The 25,195-nt window shown below is 42.3% G+C and overlaps 2 protein-coding genes across 8 annotated transcripts in view; both read left to right on the forward strand.

Annotated features, from left to right (window-relative positions):
• The window catches only part of C1QA (complement C1q A chain), a 431,051-nt gene that overhangs the window by 282,569 nt on the left and 123,287 nt on the right, over window positions 1-25,195 (forward strand). The window lies entirely within an intron of this gene.
• The window catches only part of ZBTB40 (zinc finger and BTB domain containing 40), a 79,824-nt gene that overhangs the window by 40,657 nt on the left and 13,972 nt on the right, over window positions 1-25,195 (forward strand). For all 3 annotated transcript variants that reach the window (XM_050790170.1, XM_050790155.1, XM_050790163.1), the window contains 9 exons: window positions 10,102-10,294; window positions 10,909-11,051; window positions 15,009-15,201; window positions 16,953-17,089; window positions 17,488-17,689; window positions 18,056-18,189; window positions 20,134-20,302; window positions 20,620-21,078; window positions 21,838-22,044. In XM_050790170.1, the coding sequence (XP_050646127.1) occupies window positions 10,102-10,294; window positions 10,909-11,051; window positions 15,009-15,201; window positions 16,953-17,089; window positions 17,488-17,689; window positions 18,056-18,189; window positions 20,134-20,302; window positions 20,620-21,078; window positions 21,838-22,044 (1,837 nt within the window). The remainder of the gene's footprint in view (window positions 1-10,101; window positions 10,295-10,908; window positions 11,052-15,008; window positions 15,202-16,952; window positions 17,090-17,487; window positions 17,690-18,055; window positions 18,190-20,133; window positions 20,303-20,619; window positions 21,079-21,837; window positions 22,045-25,195) is intronic.

Below are 25,195 nucleotides of genomic sequence, written 5' to 3' on the forward strand. Positions count from 1 at the left end.
TCCTAGCTTCTAACCAGTTTTGATCCAGGATACTTAACTGATCATACCATTTCCTCCTGATTAATCACAGATAAATTTAAGAAGGTAGCCATGTATAACCCCAAACCTGAGACTTAAACAATTCAAATTAAAACAAAACAACAGATACTCAAAATATGGACAAAAAGGACTTTATATATATGAATTATTGGTAAAATACATCCAATATTTAGGAATAACAGTGGCCATTTTCAGACATAAAAACAGTAATGATAAACATTTATTGAACGCTTTCTGTATTAAGCTTGGCATATGTGTTATCACATTTAATTTTCACAAAAATCATCAGTGTGGGTATTATTGTTAAGTCCTGTTTTATACATGAGAAAACTGTCTCAAAGAGGTGGTGTAATTTGGAGAAGGTCACAGAGCTCATATGACCCTGAGCCAGAATTGAAACCTCAGCATTCTGACTTTAGCGCTGCTCCCTTACACACTGAGTTATACTGCCTCCCAACAGGGTAAAAGTGATGCATATATGTATAAGTGTTTAGGAATCGCCTGACAGAAAACTGCCAAATGGCTATCATGCTTTCTTAGCTGACCTCTTTTTTAAGTAACTCAGTTGAGACGCTTTCCTACCTGTGTGATCTCTCAATACCTGATTCTTCACACCTGACCCTGCAAGATTCGACTCCACAACCAATTTAGAATTCCATTTATTTCCCTTTTCTCCCAGCCCTGCTTCCCCATTCTGAGAGGCCGCTGGCAGAGCGAGAGGCCACTGTCCCAGCAGGCTTGCTCCTCTGATTGGTAGGGGGTATTGTGGGTCGATCCTCCCATGTTGCTGTAGGCAATTTTGTATTAATCCAAGTAATACATGCCTTCTAATAATTAAATGTTTTCCTGATTCATAGCAAGTTACTTTTTAAAAAAACAAATTCAAGGTCTAGTATTTATTTTAGCTGTGTTAATTGACAGTTGGCTATACATTGTTTTCTTGGGAGACAAGCTAGTTACAAGGCTGGGCTAACCCTGATGACTCTCTTTGGGAGGTTTCAAGTCATAAATCCTTGGTACTCTTTGTACTGATTATGCTGAAGGACATTATGGTTTTATATTTTTGCACTTGCATGTTCTCTTAACTGTTCAATCCATCATTTTTTGTCATTAGTTTGTTACCTTGATAGCTTCTAGACACACCTCTTCATTTTCTCTTAAGGCTTCCTCTCCACTTAACTTTGGCTACAGAGGAGTAACGTTATTCCTTAGATCAGCAATACTCAAGTTATTAGTGTCACCTTTATACTTAGGTGAACTCTGTCTTATGCATTTTTTTTTTAACATTGGTACCTAAAAGTATGTGGCATATAACAGGTGGTCAAGAAATGTATGTTATACATGCATTCGTTCAACATTTCTTTCTTTTTTTCCATTTCTTGTTCTAATTTTTTGATGGCAATATCATTAATGGTCCTTTAAATGAACACTGATTTGCTATTCATGATCATTATAGGCTTATATTATTTCTTCCTCAGTTTTAGAGGTCATAGTAGGAGCTCTGCAAATCACTTGGTGGCTGTTTTTAAAGCCTATTCTGTTACAGTCCGTAATAAATCTTTGAACTTCAGAAAGAAAAAGGGAACAGATACTTTAAGAACATAAGATTAAACAGAGTTAGGGAGATGCTGCTTTGTACTTGGGCCTCTACTTCTGTCTCTCTGTCTTATAGTTTGTTTCAGACAGCCTTACTGAGCTATGACTGACATGCAGTAACCTGTACATAGGTATACTGTACAGTGTGATTAGTTTTGGTATATGCCCTGAAACCATCACCACAGTCAAGATGGTAAACATCTCCATCACCCCCAAAAGTTTCTTCGTGTCCGTGTGTACTCCCTCTCTCCTGCCCCTTCCCGTTACCCACGTCCCAGGTAACTGCTGGTCTGCTTTCGGTCACTGTACATAAGTTTGTATTTTCCAGAGTATTGTATAAATGGAATCATATGGTATGTATTTTTTGTCTGGCTTTCATTCAGCGTAAGTATCTTGAGATTCATCCATGGTTTTTTTTTTTTCTTCCCTTTTTTCTTTTTCTGTGAACTCTACAGAGATGGGCCCCTACTGTTGTGTGTTCATTCCTTCTTATTGCTGAGTCATGTGCATTGTGTGGATATACAATTCATTTATCCAGCTCTACTATTTACTAGCATTGTGACTTTAGGCAGCTTCATCTTTATAAGCCTCAGTGTCCTTGTTTGTAAAATGGGGATACTATCACCTACATCATGGGGTCATTGTGAATTATGATTATTTAAATAAAATTCATAGTAAAATGCCAGACACTCGGTAGGAGATCAGTAGGGAACAACTGCTATTGTTTGTTTATACATTAACTCAGTATTTTAGACCTAATAGACCTTGAAACCCCCTTTTCACTGAATGCCTTATAATATCCTGGTGCCATGGCCGTTTACTCTGATACATGAGATGGTTTGCTGTTACTTTTTTTTTTTTTGAGACGGAGTCTCGCTCTGTCACCCAGGCTGGAGTGCAGTGGCGCGATCTCAGCTCACTGCAAGCTCCACCTCCCGGGTTTCCGCCATTCTCCTGCCTCAGCCTCCCAAGTAGCTGGGACTACAGGCGCCGCCACCTCACCCGGCTAGTTTTTTGTATTTTTGTAGAGACGGGGTTTCACCGTGTTAGCCAGGATGGTCTCAATCTCCTGACCTCGTGATCCGCCCATCTCGGCCTCCCAACGTGCTGGGATTACAGGCTTGAGCCACCGCGCCCGGCCGGTTTGCTGTTACTTTAAGCTTAATTTGTAAGGCATGCTTTCAGATAGGTACCACCATCCACTTGGAAGTAGCTTCTTAAACTTCAAGGGCAGTGTCTGGTCTGAAGCAATCACTTTCTAGAACAGTCTCTAGAGGAAGTAGCTTCCTGTACTGCAGGGGTAGTATCTAGAATGAAGCAATCAGTCTCTAGCAATGTATAGAAAAATCATCTGAGGTGCTTGTTACAAAGCACCTCCAGACCTCATTTCCATAGTGTCTGATTCTTAGGTTGTGGTAGAACTTGGGAATCTACATCTTTAACAGGCTCCCCATGGGTTGCTGTTTTGGAACCTGTAGACTACATTTTGAGAAGCATAGCTGGAGAAGTGAATGGCTTGCAAAACTTAGTGTGTGATGGCAGATGTCATAATGTCTGTGCTGGCACCTTTCAGTGGCATGAGAGGCCACCGAATACCCATTTTCCTCATTTGCTTACCCTTTGATTTAGCGGATGTTTACTGAGCAACTGATATGTGCCAGACTGAGCCGCTTGCTAGGCAGAGAAACTTCAATAAGACTTGATCCCTGTCCTTAAAGAGTATCTTGACAGCAGAGAAATCCTGCCACATGTGTGGTTATTTTGGGGGAAGTATGCACAAGAGTCGCCAAATTACAGATTTCACCATAAGGCTTCAGCAATGAGCGCATTTAAGAGCTGTTCACTTAGAACAACATTGTTTCACATTTCCGTACAATTTTACAGTTTGTTTAGGGTATTTTGTTTTTCTGTTTGTACATTTTTAGCTCCCCAAGAGCTTTGAGTGGTGTCCTGTGATTGGTCGTTGTTTGGTTAATCATAACTTGAGAACAGCTTAACATTAAAAATAGTCTACTCCTGGATGTGTCATTCCATTTCTGAAACACAGCTGTGAGGTGTGCACCTGGGCAGGATTGAGTTTAGGGAGGACACCATGAACTAGTGTCCCGATTGTTTTATTTCCTGAGATCAATGATGAAAGGTGGCAAAGCCATTCCCTGAGCGGTGATTGCAGCAACATGAGAAGAAGCTGGGCTACTTGAATTGTGAGAAACCAAAGCCAAAACTTATTAAAGAGAAATCTGTTGGGTGCTGGAGTGGGAACACGTCTTCTGCATGTCTTTGTATCAGTGTAATATCCCTCACCCATGAGAAAAGCAGATAGTGACCTAAGAGGACGCTTCTCACCTTTGGCTAAGCTGAGTAAAACTTTTATTTAGAGCCAGACTCATACTGTTTTTCAGTTTTTATGCTAGGTTTTTGTTTTTTGGTTTTTGTTTGTTTGTTTGTTTGTTTTTGAGACCGAATCTTGCTCTGTTGCCCAGGCTGGAGTGTAGTGGTGCAATCTCAGCTCACTGCAGCCTTGCCCTCCCGGATTCAAGTGATTCTCCTGCCTCAGCCTCCTGAGTAGCTGGGACTGCAGGCATGCGCCACCATGTCTGGCTAATTTTTGTATTTTTAGTAGAGACAGGGTTGACCATATTGTTCAGGCTGGTCACGAACTCCTGACCTCAGGTGATCCACCTGCCTTAGCCTCCCAAAGTGCTGGGATTACAGGCGTGAGCCACCGTGCCCAGCCTTTTTTTTTTTTTTTTTTTTTTTTTAAATGTTTTAGAAATCATTTATTTAACTCTTCTGGACATTAGCATTAACAAGTTTTGACACTGCCACTTACTTGCTCTGTGGCTTTAGGCAAGTTGTTTTGCCTCTCTGTGCCAGTTTTCATGTGGGTAAAAACAAAGGCAAGGTAGGGGTTGGACAGGGCGCTGGCACTGGCATTTTCCAGTTCTCTCGTCTGTATTTTCTGACATGTGTCTGCCTCCCGACATGCAGGCAGCAGAGATGCTACAGATTGAGAACAGCGTGGAGCTAACAAGACTTGCATACAGTGAGACACAGTGGATGATTTTATGAGTGGCTGGGATACTTTCTGGAGGTTGAAAATTGTTTTTATTTAGCTGGCATCACGTGGCCATTAACGGCACTCAGCATCCCCAGGGATTGAGCGTGGCTTGCACTTCAGTGACAGACAAGCCCCACTGGGACTGTGAGGCTCAGGGAATTTCACTGGGGATTCAGACACCACCCATGGTCCCTGCAGACCAGGCGGTGCTCAGAAGCATGGAGGCATCAGAGATCCCGTTCTCATCCAGGACACCACGTTGCCTGGGAGGCACCACATTGTTACTAAAACAACTAAATTAGGGTAGACATAGGAATATCCGAGAGAGTTGTAGGGAGACGCTGTAAACACATTCACGTACCGCAGGGAGCACCAGACCAGCTGAATTGGGGACCCTTTCCAGCGCCGGGCTTCTAGGATTCCTTTGAGCGCCTTCTGTGTGCAATCTACTGGTCCAAACTGGCTTACGCAAAAAGTTAACTTGTTGGCTCCTGTGACTTCACAGTGTGAAAGGAGAGATAGCTCTGGCCATGGCTGGGTACAGGTATGGCAACACCATCATCAGGACCTGGGTTCTTTCTCCCCGTCTCAGCAATGCTTCCTCTCTGTGGCCTCCACTTTCAGAAAGGCTTGCCCTCATGGTGACAGAAATGGCAGCAGCTGCTCTAACTTCAGGTGCAATCCAACAGAAAGTGGCCAAAGCCGTGGTAGGTGGCACACAGTCACAAGGTAAAGTCCCACGATAGGCCGTCTGCGCCTTGAGGAGCAAGGAAGCCAGTGGTGGATCAGTCCAAGTCCCAAAACCTTAAAAGTAGGAAAACCGGCAGTGCAGCCTTCAGTCTTTTGCCAGAGGCCGGAGAGCCCTTGGCAAACCGCCGGTGTGAGTCTAAGAATCCAAATGCTGAAGAACTTGGAGCCTGATGGTCGAGGGCAGGAAGCATCCAGCATGGGAGAAAGATGAAGGCTGGAATTGTCTTCCTTCTTTATTCCTAGCCATGTCACTGCTTTTAATTAATTGTGTATACAGCAAAGTGGGTCTTCAACTAGAATAAGGAGATAGCTTTTTCTACTATTGATTTCTGTGCTTTTTGATCAACTCTTCACCTAGAAATCTAGAAGACTCCCAAAGCTGAAGACCTAGTAGCATTTTTTTCTCCTTCAACTTTATTTCAAAGGCAAACACGTCTCTTCTCCTATGTGAATCTGGTGTTTTCAGCCGTGTCGCTGCTGTGGAGGTTTGTCAAATGCAGATCTGTGTTTGGAGGGCTCTGTTCACTGAAGGGTTGGGTAGCCCTCTTGAGAGTGAGTTAATGAGATTCATTTTACAGGTCTATGAAAGGTGAAAATAAGTTGTTGTTTTTCCAAATCTCCTTTCTGTTAATGATTAAGCCTAAGATGTGCAGCCATGGATAGAAGGGCTAATGGTTTTATGGCAAGGGAATTTTATTTAATTAAACATTTATTGAGCACCTACTATATACCAGTCTATTAATTGAGACCAAGAAAAGTGATACAAATTGTCTACATACTACCCAGTGTTCAAAGTGGTATTGATTCTGGTAAGTCTAATAGAACCCAGTGTAAATAGATTCGATTATGCTTAAATCCGGGAGGTGGAACTAGGTGAAAGGGGTGCCAGCTACTCTCCTTACTAGACCTGTGACCTTAGGCAAGTTACTTAACCACCTTGAAGTTCATCTAAAATAGTAGTAGTAATGTCTCCCAGGCCTGGTGTGAGGAGGAGGAAGGTAGATGGCATGGTGTCCGGGATGATGTGGAGCGATTATAGTCTCTATCATTATTGCCATCACCCAGCCCTCAGCAGTCAACAGAGGCCTGAGTGAACAAGAATATAGTATAACTCAAACAGATCTGAAGGCAGTAGGCAAACAATTGGGGTAAATAAGTCAACTCAGTTAAAAGGCTTGAGTTAAGGGAAAGATTAAATGGTTTTTCACTTATAGAGGAAAAGAAATGGTCTCATCTTGAAATATATTTACCTACATTTCACTCATAGGCAAAGTACTTAGATTACTTCTGTGACCGTGCATTAACATGAATTTATTGAAGTACCTTTACCCCTGAGAATTAAGAGTTAGTTCCAAATGTATGGTTAAAGAACTTAGCCCTTTCAACAGAACTCTGTTTTGGTCAGCTTTTGGAGTTCTGTTACATGATAGTAATTGACGAACCCCTGCCTATCCTAATATCCTAATACCCTTCTGTTTAGGCAGAAAAACTGTTGCAGAAAAGGGCTTGCTTGCTTATTCCACTGTGGAGCCCTAGGCAGCTTTAGGGGGCTGATGGAATAACTGCTGTAGTGCTGGCACGGGTGTAGGTCCCCAGTAGGTTCTGAAAGAAAGAGCAGAGAGAGCAGGGCTGTCCATGCAGCTAACTGCCCTCTCCTGGCCCTTTCATCAGCCCACCCCTGCTTCTCTTCCCAGATGGCCGCCCTAGCATCACTGTTGAGCAATGAAGTGAACAAATGTTTTAATTTCACTGCTGAGTAGTTCTGCAAAGAGGGAGACAGCAGAGAGGATAATGAGAAGCGTATCAGATGCCACCATTGATGAAAGCTTCTCTTCCCCACTGGCTCAAATGATAATGCCAGACAAATTGGATACTGAGAGATGTGGATTTGGGATATTCGGAGAGTTTCAGGTGGAAAAAAAAAAGCCTGGCCTAGGCTAGAATGAGATAGCTGTATGCTGTATTAATTGAGATGCACAAAAGGCAGGCAGGAAGGAAAGGGAAAATAAAAAGGAAGAAACATGTTTACTGAGGGTATTAGCAGCAAGTGGCTCTGTATTAGTTATCCAGTGCTGTATCACAAATTGCTCTAAAATCTAGCAGCTTCAAACAACAAACATTTATTACCACAGTTCCCGTGGGTGAGGAATCCAGGTACAGCTCATCTGAATCCTCTGGCTCAGCCGCTCACAGGCTGCAGTCAAGGTGTCAGCCAGGGCTGCATCTCAAGGCTCAGCCCAGGGAGTATCTTTTTCTAAGCCCACTCTCATGGCTGTTGGCAGGCTTCAGAAGATCCACTTCCAAGCTTATTCCCTGACTGTTGGCTGGAGACATCAGTTCTTTGCCACCTGGGTGTCTCCATAGGGCAGCTCACAACATGGCAGCTTGCATCTCACAGAGCAAGGGCAGAGAGAGAAAGCACAGGCAAGATGGAAGTCAAACTAGCCTGACCTCAAAAGTAGCATCCTGTAACTTTTACCATATTCTCCTTCTTAGAAGCAAGTCGTGAGGTTCAATCCAACAGCATGAATATCCAGAGTCAGGTATCATTAGGATCCATTTTAGATGCTGCCTGCCTTGGGGTCCCTACTGCTGTCGGTGAGAAGGCGTTTTAAAGAGATTTCAAGCCAACTAACAAAAGCATGAAAAGTTGATTTAATTTAGCCAAAGGGGATTAAGCATTCAACTGACATCTTCATTTCTTGTTTATTATTTTTTAAATACAAGATGAGTTACCTTAGGTTCTCAGAAGTTTCTTACGCTAATGATATGTTGATGTGGATTATTAAACTGTGTTTTCTCTCTGTGTACTTTTGGAGATGACTGAAAAACACAGGAAACTTTTAAAGTTTAATGTAGCTTTTTTATACAGACATCCTGTGATTAGGAAGCAAGCTAAAGCAAAGCCAAGAAACACAAGGTGTAACTCGTTTATAATTTCTACTTGGGAGGAGAGGAGAAAGATAAAATCTCTCTAAATAAAAATCTTAAACATATACTGACTACCAGAATTGATAATAACAGCTGTCTAGCTAAATTTTGCTGTGTTGGTACAGTATTCGTGAGCTCCTTTAGTGTAGTGGGGAGACTGTGTGTATGTAGAAAACTAACCTTTTGCTCTCTAAAGACTCTGGTGAGAAAATTTTTCTGTTTTATAATCTTGACACTAAAAAAAAATCAAAGGTAGATGGTAGCTTTGTGAAGTAGAAATATAAAGACTCTACATATGACTGTACACACGAAATTCAGTTTTGGTTATCAGATTTTTTCAAGTAAATTAATTATTGCTAGAATAGAAATATGAATCCTACCTTCCAATTGACCTTCCTCGTATTTGCATGAGAGATGTTCTGTCAGACCAAAGAAAGGAATACTAATTTTGTTTATTTTGCCACTGGGGTTGTTGATGTCTTAGAAGGGTCTAGAAGAGTCAAGATGATGACTTTGGTTTTATATGCGCCCCTGAGACCTCTGGAGGGAGAATAAGGTGTGTCCAGCAGAAACCGTGTGGCAGCTCTGGATTGAAACAGTGCAGGGTTAGAGCTGCTTTTCAGAGTGGTTTGCATAAAGGTGATAGTTAAAGCGATACATGTGAGAGCTTTTCAAAAGGGAGCATATAAAAGGAGAAAAAAAAAATAAAAGATTGAGACCAGTCTTAGGTGCTGTTAATGGTTACGGATTTGGAAGAAGAACCAGTGTGAAAGGCTGAAAAGGAGTGGTCAGGAAGGCAAGTTCTTATCCCACATACTTCAGTGCTGCTGAAATCAGAAGAGAATTGTGATACAGAGGCACTGCCAAATGCCACCGAAAGGTCAAGTGGCACAAAGCCAGAGGCAAGGCCCGTTATGTAAACGTTGGTTAGGGGAAGAAGCTGTGAAGCCCCTTCAGGCTGAAAGCAGTCATTCACACGGCGTAATTAACATGTGAGTCATATGTTCTTACAGCTGGCAACTACAAGCCAACACATTGTTAGCCTTAATTGTTACCGACTATATCTAAAATTAATAAGGCTCATGTCTTTTTAAATAGTCTGTTATTTATAATGTAAATGATTTAAGGTATTCTTTTTTCCTAAATTGTGAGATTTTAATTGCATTCTCAAATAATAAAATGACAGTTCATTAGATTTAAATTCAGACATCCTTGCCCATGAAATACTTAAAATGCCAGATTCACAAAGGTATAATTAGGTAAGAAGTGCATTAAGTTTATTAAAAATTCACTGAGCCCCTACTGTGTGCCAGGCTATGCTATTTGCTGAAGATACAGAGGATACAGAACAGCATAATTCATGTCTTCAAGAAGTCTAGTAGGAGAAAAAATGTAATAATTATAATATAGTATGACAAATGTCAAATTAAAAGCAGTGAAGAGGAGGTAGGACCTGTGGCCAGGAAAGGCCTCCCAGCAGAGGTAACCCCTGAGCAAGGTTCGAGCATGGAGTCGTGGAATTGGAGTCCTCCAGAAGACAGGGGTAGGAGCTTGGGATCGCGGGTCTTGTTGGAACTGCCACTGGGGAAGAAAGTGCAGTGGGTGAGGAGCTGCAGGAGAAGCTGGCAGGAATCAAACTGTTGAGGGCCTTGTTTGCCAAATGCAGGGAGTGGATGGTTCTTGTGGTTCACTAATCTATCTTTCTGGGTACTTTTGTTCCATAGACTGTAGTGAAGTGTCTCGAGGGTGAAGGAGGACATTCAGCATTCCAGAGAATCCTGAGTAAAGTAAGAGAGGGGAGCCTGGATGTTCAGACTGTTGTGTCCCTGTTGAGGCTGTACCAAGATTCTAATCCTGCAGTAAAAACAGCACTGTTAGCCAGGAAGCCAGAAGATGTGGACACAGTGCAGCCAAAAGGTAGGAGAAGATCCTATGGATTGGAATGGCAGGGTTTTATTTTGGGATGATGCTATAAAGTTTGTTCCAGTGATACGTTTCTTTGGTGGCTTAGTTATTAAGTGGTTTTCACACAAGTTTCACATGTAAATTCCAGAAGCTGCATGTTAAATATACACCAACTAAATTTGAGTCTCCATTTCTATCCCACAGTTAACTAGTCTGACACCTTGAAGTTGGAGAATATCATCAATGTTCTCCTGCCCTTCAAAAAGCCACACATTCAAATCAATGACTTGAGTACCCAGGGTGGACTGGTTCGCTGACAGCACTTTAAGGCTGAAGCTTCTCTCATTTGGGTTAGGTACAAAGCAGTGGCCTTGCCAACCAGAAGTTAACCTCTGGCTGGCTCTGCAGCTTTGTGTTTCGACAGATAAATGAAACATTTTTCCTTTCATAGAGTTTAAACAGAATAATAAAGTATTTTCCTCTGTAAAAGAGAATCTGCATTCAGGTGCTCAGAATAAGCTGAAAATCACTTTACTATTCTGTTAGATCTCTCTTGACAAACCATGCTGTCATTTTCTTCAAATTGACTAGCTTCTCTTGTGTGTTTCTAACTCTTTCTCCCCCAGGGAGCACAGAGGAGGGAAAGACCTTGTCTGTTCTGTTACTAGAACACAAAGAGGACCTGATACAGTGTGTAACACAGCTGAGACCTATTATGGAGTTCCTGGAAACAGCCAAGGAGGAATTCCTGACTGGCACTGAAAAAAGGGTAACTGTGTCAAGTGTCTCCTCCCTCCTCCTGAATTCATATAGCACTTAAAAAAAATTCTTTTGTGGCACATAGCATTTTATACTTTGCAGTATTTTAATACATACTGCATAGTAAGCACCTTGAAGTTGAGGTGCTTGTTTCGTATCCTGTCGCTTTCCTCACAGTAGCTTGCTGAAGGCCTTGCACATGGAGCCATAAGGAAAATGGATAGGTGGGTGGGTGGGTGGGTGGATGGATGGATGGATGGATGGGTGGGTGGATGGATGGACAGGTGGACAGGTGGACAGATGGACAGATGGATATATGCTATTCTTGCTCTGACTCTATCAATTTTTACTGTAAACAACTGTATCGAGTTAAAATGTTAAGGAAATTCTGTAATTATTATGACACCTTTCCTCTTTATAGAAATGTACTGTACATTTGGAATATGTAGAAAATTGGGAAAGCAATCAAAAAGAAAAAAATTCACATTTCACCACTCAGAGATGACACTGCTAACTGCTGAAGCATGTGTTCCCCTCTTTTTTTTTTTTCTGAGGAGGAGTCTCGCTCTGTCTCCCAGGCTGGAGTGCGGTGGCACAATCTTGGCTCACTGCAAGCTCCGCCTCCCGGGTTCACGCCATTCTCCTGCCTCAGCCTCCCAAGTAACTGGGACTACAGGCGCCCACCACAACGCCCAGCTATTTTTTTGTATTTTTAGTAGAGACGGGGTTTCACCGTGTTAGCTAGGATGGTCTCGATCTCTTGACCTCGTGATCCGCCCGCCTCGGCCTCCCAAAGTGCTGGGATTATAGCCGTGAGCCACCGCATCCGGCCGTGTTCCCCTCTTTCTTATTTGAGTCATCCCAAGATGGCGTTATACAGAACATATGGTTTTCTAACTTGACTTTTTACCTAATATCTTAATACATGTCTATGCCTATAATATGGATTTTGTAGCCTATCTAATGGACATTCCATAATTCATTAATTCTTTATCATTGGGCATTAGTGTCCTTTTTTTTTTTTTTTTTTTTTTGCTATTATAAGTGATGTTGTGAAAAACATTCTTGCACATAAATCTTTCCATACCTCTGAAATTATTCCCTTACTATACTTTCTAAGAAGTGGAATTTTGGAATCGAGAGTATAAAAATTTTCAAGTGTTTGATACATATTGCCAAATTGCCCTTCAGGAAGGTTGTACCAATTTACTCTCCCACCAGCTAGCTACTAAAATCCTCATAAAACTGCTGGCATGACTTCTCAAGGCAACTAGATAACTATGTTTGTTGGTGTTATTGATTTCAACTTTGTGCTAAAAATACTTTTATATCTGGGAAGAAGGAATAGGGATAGAGTACTTTTGTGGCATCAATTCCTAAAACTGTGGGAAGTGACTTAAGTTGTCAGGAGAGAAAACGTTTAGAAGCCACTGGTATAATGGCTAAGCCCTGAATTTACAGTGACAACTAGATCCTCAATTTTTCTCAGTGATCTTATGTTGCACATGTGTGCATGCACACACACACACACACACACACAAAGGGAACAACCTTTAATCTCAGAATTACATTTTGTGATTTGTTTTTAAAATTTTAAGTCCTTTGAACTTCTTAGAGAAATAAAATATACAAAGATTAAACTTCTATCTTTTCTCCTTAGTCTTCCAATTAAGTGTGATTTCAGACACTCAATTTAAGTAAGTTGCTTATAGCTCTAGAAGTTCCTGATTCCCTCTTTAGCGATTTCATTGGATTACTCATTCAAACCTTTTTCTTATTAGCTAGATTGAATGTGTCCTTTGAACTGTTTCATTATCTTGGTAAAACAGCATTTATAGATAGAGTCCAAACTCAGCCTCATTCTCTGCAGCAAGATAGACCACACTGTCATTTTCTTCTGTCACTTTCAGTTTACTTGAAAGAGAAAGCTGAAGCAGAAGTGCTTAAATTAGTTATAAATCACAAAAACACTTCTTAAGATTGGGGTTCCACCAGACCTTCGTTAAGTGATTCCTTCTCATGAAAGCTGAAGCATACTATAAAGTGGGAGTGGAGAGGTGAATGTTGATTGAATAGCCACAGTATTTTGACATCGTGTGGAATGTGTACCCAGGCCTTTTCCAACTTTTTTTCTGGTTAGAAACCATGCTAATAATGGATGCCATGGCCTTTATAAATATGTTGGGTTTTGTAAGAAGCAGTAACCAGGAACATATTTACATAAGGACTGGAAACAGAAAAAAAAAGGTAATTACTATAGCTGTCATTTATTTATTGCTTATTGTGTGCCAGGCAATGTGCTGAGGACTTTTTAAACATTACTGAGTTTTGCCCTCATAGCAACTTTATGACATCATGGATATTACCCTTATTTTAAAGATGAAGAAACAGAACACAGGGAGGTGAAGCAGCTCACCCAAAGACACAGCTGTTTGGGGCTGGTAATAAGAACTAGACTTCTAATCAAAACATACTCTCTTAACCCCTATGAGTACTTCTCCCTAATCATATCAATAACATAGTCATTTCTTAAAGATCACATATGTCCTAGGAGTTAGGCAAAGCCATACAAACAGCACCTTCATTTTACAGTAACAACTGTGCAAGAGTTGGTATTATCTTCTTTTTCAAGTGAGGAAGATAAGGCTTGAAGAATTAAATAACTTGCCCAAGGTCACACAGGCAATAAATACTAGAACTGCAATTTGAACTAGGTCTGTCTGGATTTAAAGCCTGTGCTTACTCTTACCGGTGTCTGGCTGCCTCTTTATGTATCAGATTATTGCTTAGGAACCAAGATTTAGCTCTGAAATCAGTATGATGTTTAGATACAAGCTCTTAATTTTTAAATTATGATTTATTTAGTAGAAATCTATATATTAGAACTGAAAGAGGATGACTATATTCTGCTCTGACAAAGAATATGACAGCTTGATTTATTATGTATATATTCCTTTCATATATATAAAACCAATTTGGTTTTAAAACTAAATTCATTATTTTAAAATGGAAGTTAATTTGATAATGGCAGCCTCTGGCATACTACCATGACTAGGAGCTGACATTTTCCCAAAGGAAAGCTCAAAATTCAGTCCCTGTGAATCTGTAGATTACATGTATTGAAATAATCCCCTGCTTTATCAGTTCCATAAGAGCTAAGCTATGCATATTATGCCGTAGTCCATTAAGAAATAGTTCTATTGTAATATAAAAATATCTGTAAAATATCTGTCACGTGTTTTATTTTCATCCTTTTGCTAGAGTTCTGTGCCCTTTTGACTCAAAATCCTCTAGCACACCAAGGAAGGACAAAGGAGTGGAATTGCTGAATTATGACTGGAGCTGATGTATGTGGCTCTTGAGAATGAGAGGAATGGATAATGAGGAATCCACAAGAAAAATAATCCAGAAAGACACTTTAAATCTAATATTTTGGAGTCCACAGACTAATGTACAGATTATCTGAGTATTCAGATTACTATGCAAGTAAAGTAAAACAATGGAATTATAACCTATGAAATTATAACTTATGCTAATATTATGAACTTTACTGAAAAAAGACCAAAAAACATTAAACCATGTTAATTGTCAATCTGTGTTTCTCAATCTTAGTGTCCAAACAAGCCACATCTAAAGAACCAGGTTAGAGGCAGGCTACTTGCTGTATCATGTAGACCTAGTTTAGGAATGTTTCCACAAAATGCAAGCTGTTGGAGGCAGAGCATATACACAGACCTGCAATTGAGAAAGGAAGATTTTTACAGGTGTTTGTTTGGAAAATATTTTAGATTTTTATTGAAACAAAATAAGGAAGAAACTATGGAAAAAAAATAATGCTGGAGACCAACAGAGGAGGACTTGGAGATCGGGCATCTTGTGATGCTGTCTTGCTAGGTTTTCCAGTGGTGTGTCAGATAAATGTTGAATTGCCAGTAACCGGTGTCTGGTTGATTGCTTGGCACTGCAGGTGATTCTGAATTGCTGTGAGGGCAGAACACCCAAGGAGACAATAGAAAATTTGTTGCACAGAATGACTGAAGAGAAGACCCTGACTGCTGAGAGTTTGGTAAAACTCCTCCAGGCTGTGAAGATGACTTTCCCAAACCTGGGCCTTCTGCTAGAGAAGTTGCAGAAATTAGCCACTTTGCCAGGCGCCACAGGTATTAGTTAATTGTTGACTCTCTGGACTGGAACAACTCTTCCAGAAAATTATAGCTTGAAACACCCTTTTGGCTCCATGCTGGTGAGATAAGATAATGTTAAGAAATGTCATTGCAGTATAGAAACTAGCTGTCATACATCAGTAATTCTCGATCTCTCTGGAGTTAAGATCTGAAATCTGAGAGTGACTCTTCTCGGTTAAGCTCCCTCATGGTGTTCCTGTGGCTCAGGACTTATTAACATGTGGCTTTCCCAGGGCTGTCCAGGATCACCTGTGAGAGCCACAGGAGCAAATGTGCTCATAAGGCTCAGCACGCTGTCAACCATATTCACAAATAGGAGCAGCAAAGCCTCGAATCTCGATCGCCCCTTTTCTGCTAGAGTGCTGTCTGCTTCCAGCAGTCCCCAGAACTCACTGCTCTGGTGTCTGTTCAGCTTGGGGAAATGAGTCCATATCCTATGCCTTAGAAAGACAATCCAATTTAAGCCAACTCTTCCCTGTCCCAGAGCATTTAGGACTCAGATGGTTTTCAGAAAAAGGATATTTGTCCCTAGCCTATAAAAGTAGTATGTACTTGTACAAACTTGGACAATTCCAAATATAAGGTAGCAAACCATTTAAAATTCTACCACTCAAGCATGCCTATATTAACACCTTGACATATTTTATCTATCATTTTTATAATATTAAGATACTATCATATTGTATAATTTTATGGTTCCCCCATGTAACATTACAGCAGTATTATTTTCCACAGTTCAGAAAAACTCCCCACAATCCTAGCTGTTGAAGGCTGTGTAGTTTTCCATCATAAGGACGTGTATGGTGTATTATTCATGCCCTTATTTCAGAGCACATGTAGCGTAATGGTTAGGACTGTAGGCGTTAGTGTCAAGACTATCTGGGACTACAGCCTCACCTCACCATTCTGTGGCTGTAATATCCTGAGCAAGTGACTTAACCTTTCTGAATCTCATTTGCTGTGTGAAATGGGGTAAGAGTGGTACCTATCACATTCGTTTTTGTGTGGCTAGTATAATACATGTTAAACATTTAGCACAGTGCCCGGTACATGGGCACTCAGTAAATATTAGTTGTTATCTTCACTGTCATCATCAGCACAGATTATGCTTTGACAGTTGCCTTTGTACATAGACAAAGACCTTCAGATAATTTCTTAAGGTTGGATTTCCAGAAGTGGAGTTACTGAGCTAAAGAAGAGAGTACATTTTTAAATATCTGCAAAGCTAAGAGAAATGCCTGATCATTTCAATGTTTCTTAACTTTCAAGTAAATATGACCTCTTAGAGAACCTAACAAATTGGCCCAAAGGGCACCTAAGTAGAAAAACCACGGGTCAGCTTCACACACACAGCCTTGATTCGTGCTTATCTTTAGGATCGCCACACGGATCCTCTACCTCAGGCTTGACAAGCACCCCCTGTTGAATCTGCGCATCTGAGTCTCTTACAAGTACAGCCTTCTAATTACCCCCCTGGTGAGCAATTGCTAGCTCCTACCACCAGGCACTGACTTTCAAAGTGTTAATGGCTTTATGACCCTGAAGCACCAAGCGATTAAGGGTAGGCAGAGGAGCTCTGAACATATGAGGCCCCAAGCCAGGGCTCTGCAGAGGACACTGAGCTGTTGTGCTGATTGCTGTCTTCGTCTCTCATTGGTAGTATCCTGGAGTCTTCTGTAGAAGGTTTTGTTGCATCAAACATTATTGTTTTGCTAATATCCTTACAGTCCAACCAAGCCCTGATGATTATGGGACTGAGCTATTGAGACGCTATCATGAAAACCTCTCTGAGATTTTCACAGACAACCAGATTTTATTAAAGATGATCTCACACATGACAAGTTTAGCCCCTGGAGAAAGAGAGGTAAGAGAGGGAGAGAAACAGAGGGAGGGGAGGGTAAAATGAGAAGGAAGGAAAAAATATGAACACCCACACATACATTTATATTTTCTGTAAATATTACATATGTAGCCATGTTGAGAATTTGCTAAGTGGAGAAGAAATAGAAGGTAACTCAGTTTCTAAGGTGGAGTAACAAATAGAATAGTTCTAATTTCTGTGGTAGTAAGGAAAGGCATTCAAAAGGACAAATGAAGAACCTTGACATGTATAAGAAATCTCTCAGATTGAGAGAGGTGAGGATGTTGAAAAACTCCTTCCCCAAACATGTTCACTGTAACCCAATACCTAGACTTGCAGCTCTGCAGCTGGGCCAGTGGCTGGAGAGTCTCTTACGTGAGCATTTGTGTTACATCTTGAAGGTCATGGAGAAGCTTGTGAAACGTGACTCTGGTTCAGGTGGTTTCAATTCCCTGATATCAGCAGTTCTAGAAAAGCAGACTCTCTCTGCCACAGCCGTTTGGCAACTGCTGCTGGTGGTTCAGGAGACAAAGACCTGCCCATTAGACCTGCTCATGGAGGAAATACGAAGGGAGCCTGGTGCCGACGCTTTCTTCCGGGCAGGTAAGTTACCTGACCTCTAGAGGGGTTTTGCCCCCACTAGAGATGGCTGTCAGGCTTCCTAGAAAATAGGAAGAGCTCTCTTAGAGTAGTCACCCACATCCCTACTATTAGAAGTAAGGACTGGCATTTTCGTTCAAGGACACAAGAGTTTGTAAACCTTTTAAAAAATAGATGCAGGAATTATCTTAAACTTACATTCGTTATTATACTCTGATTACAGTGCTGTTTGCCATTTTCCCCGCTGCCAGCCTCAGACAGGAGATAGGGGAAATGTGTTTTCATTATGAAGAATTGAGTGGAGGAAGGGTGAAGGAAAAACGGTGCTCACTGTTTGACTAATGAGTTTTTGATCCCCCTTTTTTTCAGTGACCACCCCAGAACGTGCCACTTTAGAAACAGTCCTGAAGCATAACCACTTGATCTTGGAGGCCATCCAACAGAAGACTGAGTGCAAGCTCTTTACCTCGGAGGAGGAGCACCGGGCAGAGACTGTGAAAGAGGTGTGGTGGGAATAAAAAGCAAAATGCTGGAGAGTTTTACAGTTGTTGCCTGGGACTGTCTTCATTCCTAAGGGAGGAACCAATATCTGGTTGGGTTGTTTTCCTTCTTTTTTTTTTCTTTTTCGCTTTTGAGACAGAGTCTCGCTCTGTCACCCAGGCTGCAGTGCAGTGGCACGATCTTGGCTCATGGCAACCTCTGCCTTCCGGGTTCAAGCAATTCTCCTGCCTCAGCCTCCCAAGTAGCTGAGATTACAGGTGTGCACCACCATGTCCTGCTAATTTTTTGTATTTTTAGTGGAGACAGGGTTTCGCCATGTTGGCCAGGCTGGTCTCGAACTCCTGGCCTCAAGTAATTCATCCACTTCAGCTTCCCCAAAGTGCTGGGATTACAGGCGTGAGCCACCATGCCTGGCTGGAACCAATATCTGTACCCCGTGCTAGGCTAATGCTTCCTAACACGTTTGCTCTTTTAATCCTTCCAGCTCTACATGGCAGGTGATGTTACCACATTTTATAGACAAGGGTTCTCAGGCCCCAAGCGGTTAAGTTACCTGTCTAAAATGCTCCGGCAGGGAGGAGATGATGTCAGGATTTGAACCCGGGTTCCTATGACTCAAACCAATTTATTCCATTTGTCTAAACCTGGTATCCCCTGGAGCCATGATACTGTTCTCTTACCTGTTCTAAGAAGCAGCTTGTCTCAGATGAAGGAAAGTAAAACTGGTCTTATTACATGTTTTATTCTGGCTTCTATAAAGAGCCAAGATAAACATAGATAGAACAAAGCTTTTGCCCATATGGGGTAGCAAAAAATGCCAGCTCATTTTCTGTAAGGCCTCACACAATGTGGCCAGCATCCCAGGAATACCAGGTGGGGACTGGGGGAACTCATGGGTGTCCAGCCCAGGATCATGTGCATCTTGAGTGGGGAAGAACAAGAAAGGAACATGACGTTAAACTACAGATTCAAATGTAGTGCCCTGTTGATTCCGGTAGGTGTGGAAGGTGTGCAGAAGGGCGGGTTTCTGACTCTCTCTGTGCAGGTGACAGCCACGTGTTGGTCTGACTCAGCTGGGAAGAAGATGGCACACATTTCTGGAGGGCTTCAGAGGAAAGATTCATCTGTTAGACTCTCTCCAGCATGCCACAACTTCAGAAATGGGGTTTCTGCAGTTGATCAGTTTTAGCCTCACTAATTAGTCTCATGCCTGCCTCCAGGGACATCAGGTTTATTTAGATAGACTTGAAAAGAGCAGAAATAAAATATCTTCCAAAATGAAAATTCCATTTGGCCATCTGTGGATGGTTTAGCTTTATTTTCTCAGTGTACCGACTCTTTCTGCTGATAGCTCTAACATTCTGAAAGAGGACGACGGCTTTGAAATAATATTCTTGGCCTCTTTAAAGCTTCTATTTGAACCTTCTTTAAAACGCTGAGTTTCTTTGTGAAAGAAAATGACGTTTAAATGGGTATATCTAAGTATCTAAAAATATGAAGCCACTGATCATGCAGAATTACTTCCAGACATTGAGACAAGTATATATTATGAAAACTTACTCTGATTTTCAAGACAGACACACCGATGACCAAATCCTATAGCTTTTCAAGCTTTTAGTATTAAAATCCAGAAAAGGTCTTTGGGAGACTCCTAGCTTCCGATAAGCTATTTCTTATAGAAAATGCTTTATGCTTCCCTGCATATATCTTCTTTGTATTTGCATATTTATCTGGATACATGCTTCTTTTTTTGTTTTGTTTTGTTAGTTTTCCTGTTCTTTGGCAAACAGAGCTGTCCACTACATTTATCACAAGGCGTTGTATAAACTGCTTATAAATAGAGCAGTGGCTTCCTGGGATTAGCTTTTTTTTTTTTTTAAGTTGAAAACCATGGAGAAAATCTGCTGAGATTAACCCCCCACCTTTGTCTCCTGGTATTCATTTAGATTCTGAGCGTTTCCTCTGAGACAGCCAGCCCTGAAGCTTCCCTGAGAGCAGTGCTGAGTAGAGCCGTGGAAAAATCAGTCTCGGCCATTGAAATATGCCACCTCCTCTGCAGTGTCCACAAATCTTTTCCAGGCCTGCAGCCTGTCATGCACGAGTTAGCATACCTTGGTAAGGAACGGGCCGGGTGGGAAGGGGGTTCCTGTCAGCACCCCGATTGTTTCCTGAAGAAAGAGGCAGCAGTTCATATCAGAGTTTATCACAACCTTAAGTTACGTATTCATTTTATACGCTCTCAATACCTAAAAAAGTCGTGAGACATAGAGGGAAAATGTTCTTTGTGTTTATTGGAAAGTAAAGAGGACAATGATATTACTTCAGAGTGTTTTGAGGATCTCAAGTAGTCTCTAGTCTCCTTTGTGTTAGAAATGTTATAAAGCAAAATAGAAACAGAGTTTGCAGAGCCACAAGCTGTCTGTCTTTTGCAGGTGTCCTTACTAAGGAAGATGGAGAGAAGGAAACGTGGAGGGTGAGTAATAAATTTCACCTTGAAGCCAACAACAAAGAAGATGAAAAGGCAGCCAAAGAAGACAGCCAGCCTGGGGAACAGAACGATCAAGGAGAGACTGGTTCCTTGCCAGGACGGCAAGAGAAAGAGGTTTCTGCCTCCCCAGACCCTGCCAAGAAGAGCTTCGTCTGTAAGGCCTGCGACAAAAGCTTCCATTTCTACTGCCGCCTGAAGGTGCACATGAAGCGCTGCCGGGTGGCCAAGAGCAAACAGGTGCAGTGTAAGGAGTGCAGGGAGACCAAGGATTCCAAGAAAGAGCTGGACAAACATCAGCTGGAGGCCCATGGTGCAGGTGGAGAGCCCGACGCACCCAAGAAGAAGAAGAAGAGGCTTCCAGTGACATGTGACCTCTGTGGGAGAGAATTTGCCCATGCCTCAGGTATGTTCAAGAAGGCAAAGGAACAGAGGATGATAACTGTGGGTTTTATAGTTTGGATTTCAGGCCTTGCCCTTTGTTGTGTGCAGTGAGGGCTGTGGATGGGCTTAGAAAATAGAGCAGGTTCCTACAGATGCAGGGTAATATTTTGAGAAGAGCATGGGCTTTGGAATCAGCCCCCTTAGCTTTGATTTCCCCAAATCTATTAAAGCAGCACCCTGATGCCGCTAACTTTGTTGGATTGTTATGAAGGCTTAAGGTAACAGAGCTAAACACCAGTGCACTGCTTGTAATAGAGCGAGCACACAGTAACTTGTAGCTCTTACTGTTTACAGTGATAACCAGCTGCTTAATACCTGGCTCATGTTTCCATGTGCCACTTGTTTCTTGGTAACAAACAAGAGTCATGGAAATCATGGGATGTATAGTCAGAATGGTTTTCCCTTGTCTTAGAATTTGTATAAACCTAGTGAAATATAAAAGCAAGTTGAGTTTCCCTAGTTCTGGGTGTCAGGGTCCTATTTAAGAGAGAGAAGGGATTCCATCCAGGAATGAGGCCAGGTGACTTTGGGGATGCCAGTTGGTGGGCAGAGAGCAGCGTGGCTGTGTGCAGGGGGCACAAGCGTGGCCTGGCGCCCTGGACTTCGTGCTGTGCTTCCTCCGGAGGCCTGGCCTGAGACAGTGCTCTTGGCATCCTGTGCGAGATTCCTAACACTGATTAGTAGCATCTCTTTTGGTCTCTGGTATGCGTGGCTTCCCTAGGCATGCAGTACCACAAGCTGACAGAGCACTTCGATGAAAAGCCTTTCTCCTGTGAAGAGTGTGGGGCGAAGTTTGCAGCCAATTCCACCCTGAAGAACCACCTTCGCCTTCACACCGGGGACCGCCCATTCATGTGCAAGCACTGCCTCATGACCTTCACCCAGGCCTCCGCCCTGGCCTATCACACCAAAAAGAAGCACTCGGAAGGTAAGGCCGGGCGCAGTTCATTTCTCCTGCAGACTTCACTATAAACTGCCTAAACCCCATTTGGATTAGGTGTGATATAGATCTCAAAAACAAAACAATTTGATGGCACAACAGGGTGACTATAGTCAATAATAACTTAATTGTACATTTTAAGTAAAGAATGTGATTTGGATTATGTATTACACAGAGGGTAAATGCTGGAGGGGATGGATCTCGCATTCTCCATGATGCAGTTATTTCATATTGCTTGCCTGTATCACAACATCGCATGTACCTCATGAATATATACACCTACTGTGTACCCACGAAAGTTAAGTATCAAAAAAAATAAGGCCGAGGCGGGCAGATCACGAGGTCAGGAGATCGAGACCATCCTAGCTAACACAGTGAAACCCCATTTCCACTAAAAAATACAAAAAATTAGCCTGGCGTGGTGGTGGGCACCTGTAGTCCCAGCTACTCGGGCGGCTGAGGCAGGAGAATGGCGTGAACCTGGGAGGCGGAGCTTGCAGTGAGCCAAGATTGCACTACTGCACTCCAGCCTGGTGACAGAGCGAGACTCCATCTCAAAAAATAAATAAATAAAATAAAATAAAATAAAATAACAATGCACAACCTCTAGGCAAACAGACGACTGGGAATAGCTCTGTGCATAGACATGTAAACTGCTTACTGGGAGAGCTTCTGAAAGAGGCTGGCTAACCTCCTATGACTTTGTATTAGGTTTGTGGAAAAGTCATTGCGGTTTTTGCCATTAAAAGTTAGAGAGAATTTACATAAAATTCTTTTAGCTTTGAGGTCGAATTCAAGCATGACAAGGACCCTGACTGAGCACCTACTGTGGATCAGGCAGTGGCAGATGCCGAGTAGCTGAGCTGGGGTTCCTGTGTGCCCATAGCTTGTAGCCTGAAGGGGGCAGGGGGAGGGGAGTGTGGTGCCCGTTACAATGCAGATTCTCAGCTGTATGATGTGGAATAACACCAGCATGATGAGGAAGGATGGAGAAGGGGTCTCTAGTCCAGTTGGAGGGGAAGAGGAAGTGCATTGTCAGGGAAGGCTTCTTGGAGGAGTCTACGTATTGTTTAGAGCACTTACGTGTAAATTATAATGCAACCATTGTTTGACCTGGACTGTCACAGTAGCCTCAAAGCTGGTCTTGCTCTCACCATTTCTCTTGATACTTAAAAAATAAATAAACCCTATCAGGTCACTTCTCTGCTCCAAACTCTTCAATGGCTTTTTGTCCCAGTCAGTTGTGAATTGCAGAGTCCTTGAGATAGCCTCTCAGGCCCTCCATGATTAAGGTTCCTGATTCCTCTCTGACTTCATCTCTTAGGCCTGTACATTTTAGCTTTCTGGCCAGCCTTCAGGCCTGCAGGCACCTGCTCCAGGACCTTTATTCTTACCCTTCCTTTTGCTGGGAACACTTCCCGTCAGACACCTCATGCTTTTCTTCATCACCTCCTTTGAGACCTTACTCACACTTAGCTTCTCGGTGAGTCCCTTCCTGGCCACCCTCTGTAAGGTCTCAGCACCCCACCCCTGGTTTCCATGCAGTATTTTTCTCCCATAGTGCTTCTCATATGATATAGTATCTACTTTAGTAATTTACTTTATTTCTGCTTTGTCTTCCCTGTTAGAATGCAAGAGTCATGAGGGGCAAGCTGTTAGTTTTTCTTTTCCCACTGCTGCATCCATGGGACTTAGACTAGTACTTGGCAAAAGTAGGCCCTCAACCAGTATTTGCTGAGTGAATGAATTTCGTAAGTACTCTTTCAGGCATGGGGTATTGTAAATATACGCACTCCTGTCATGGGACTTACATCCCACTCGGTAAAACTGACAGTAAACAAGTAAATATATAGTATAAATTTAGATAGCAGTTAAGCTATGAAGAAGCATAAAGCAGGGTACACAGTGACGGGACAGGGCTTGGGGAACACTATTTGTATCATGAGAGAAGGCCTCTGCGAGATGGCGTTTGTGGAGAAACCTAAACAAAGTGAGAAATGGAGCCAGTGGAAGACCTAGAAGGACAGCATCCCAAGTGCAGAGCACCTCCCCAGTGGAAATGAGCTTTACCCGCACGACAGACCAGAGAGAGCTAGAAGGGGCTAAAGCAGAGTCAAAGAGGAAGAGCATTAAGCAATAAGGCCAGAGATGCTAGCAAAGGCTGGACCTTGGAGGGTCTTACAAGCCAGGGTGAGGACTTTCGGTTTTTATGTGAAGTGTGTGAGTTTATCCTGCTGTTGTAACAAATTACCACAAATACTGGCCTAAAACAACCCAAATATGTTCTTTTACCATTCTGGAAGATAGCAATCCAGGATGGATCTCGTGAGGCTAAATTCAAGCTTTCAGCAGAGTTCCTCCTGGAGGCTCTAGGGGAGATCTCATTCCTTGCCTTTCCAGCCCCTAGAGGTTGCCTGCATTCCTTGGCTCTTGGCCACATCACCCCAACCTCTGCCTCCATCGCCATGCCTCCTTTTCTGCTCCTCTTCCTCCCTCTTATGAGGACCCCTGCGATTACATTGGGCCCACCTGGATAATCCAAGACAACCCCCCATCACAAGATCCTTAATCCAGTCACATTCACAAAGTCCTTTTGCCATGTATGGTAACATACACACAGGTTTCAGGAATTAGGACATGGACATCTTCGGGGCCCATTATCCCACTTACCACATGAAGCCATAGAAGGATTTTGAGCAGAGAATGAGTGGTAGGATCTAATTTACATTTTCAGAAGTTAATCCTGGCCACTCCAGACAATAAGCTATAGTAGGGCAAGAGGGAAACAGAAAGCTATTAGAGCCATCCAGTGTAGAGATGATATAGTTTTCAACTAGAGTTGTGTTAGTGGGGGTTGTAAAGAACGTTCAAGTTTTAGGATATATTTTTGAAAATGGAGGTAACAAGACTCTTGGTGGATTGAATGTGGGATGTGAAGGAAAGAAAGGAAGTAAAGGAACTGAAGGCTTTGGGGCTTTGCCATGAGCAACTGAGTGATGCTGCCATTGACTGAGATGGGGGAGTATGTGGGTGGTGGCTGTGGGGAGGGTGGGGATAGAGCATTGGGAGCTCTGTTTTGGGTTCCCAAAACAGATGAGGACTTTTGGTTTTTCTGTGAAGTGTGTTAGTTTATCCTGCT

The sequence above is a fragment of the Macaca thibetana genome, chromosome 1, assembly GCF_024542745.1.
Source record: "Macaca thibetana thibetana isolate TM-01 chromosome 1, ASM2454274v1, whole genome shotgun sequence".
Classification (NCBI taxonomy): domain Eukaryota; kingdom Metazoa; phylum Chordata; class Mammalia; order Primates; family Cercopithecidae; genus Macaca; species Macaca thibetana.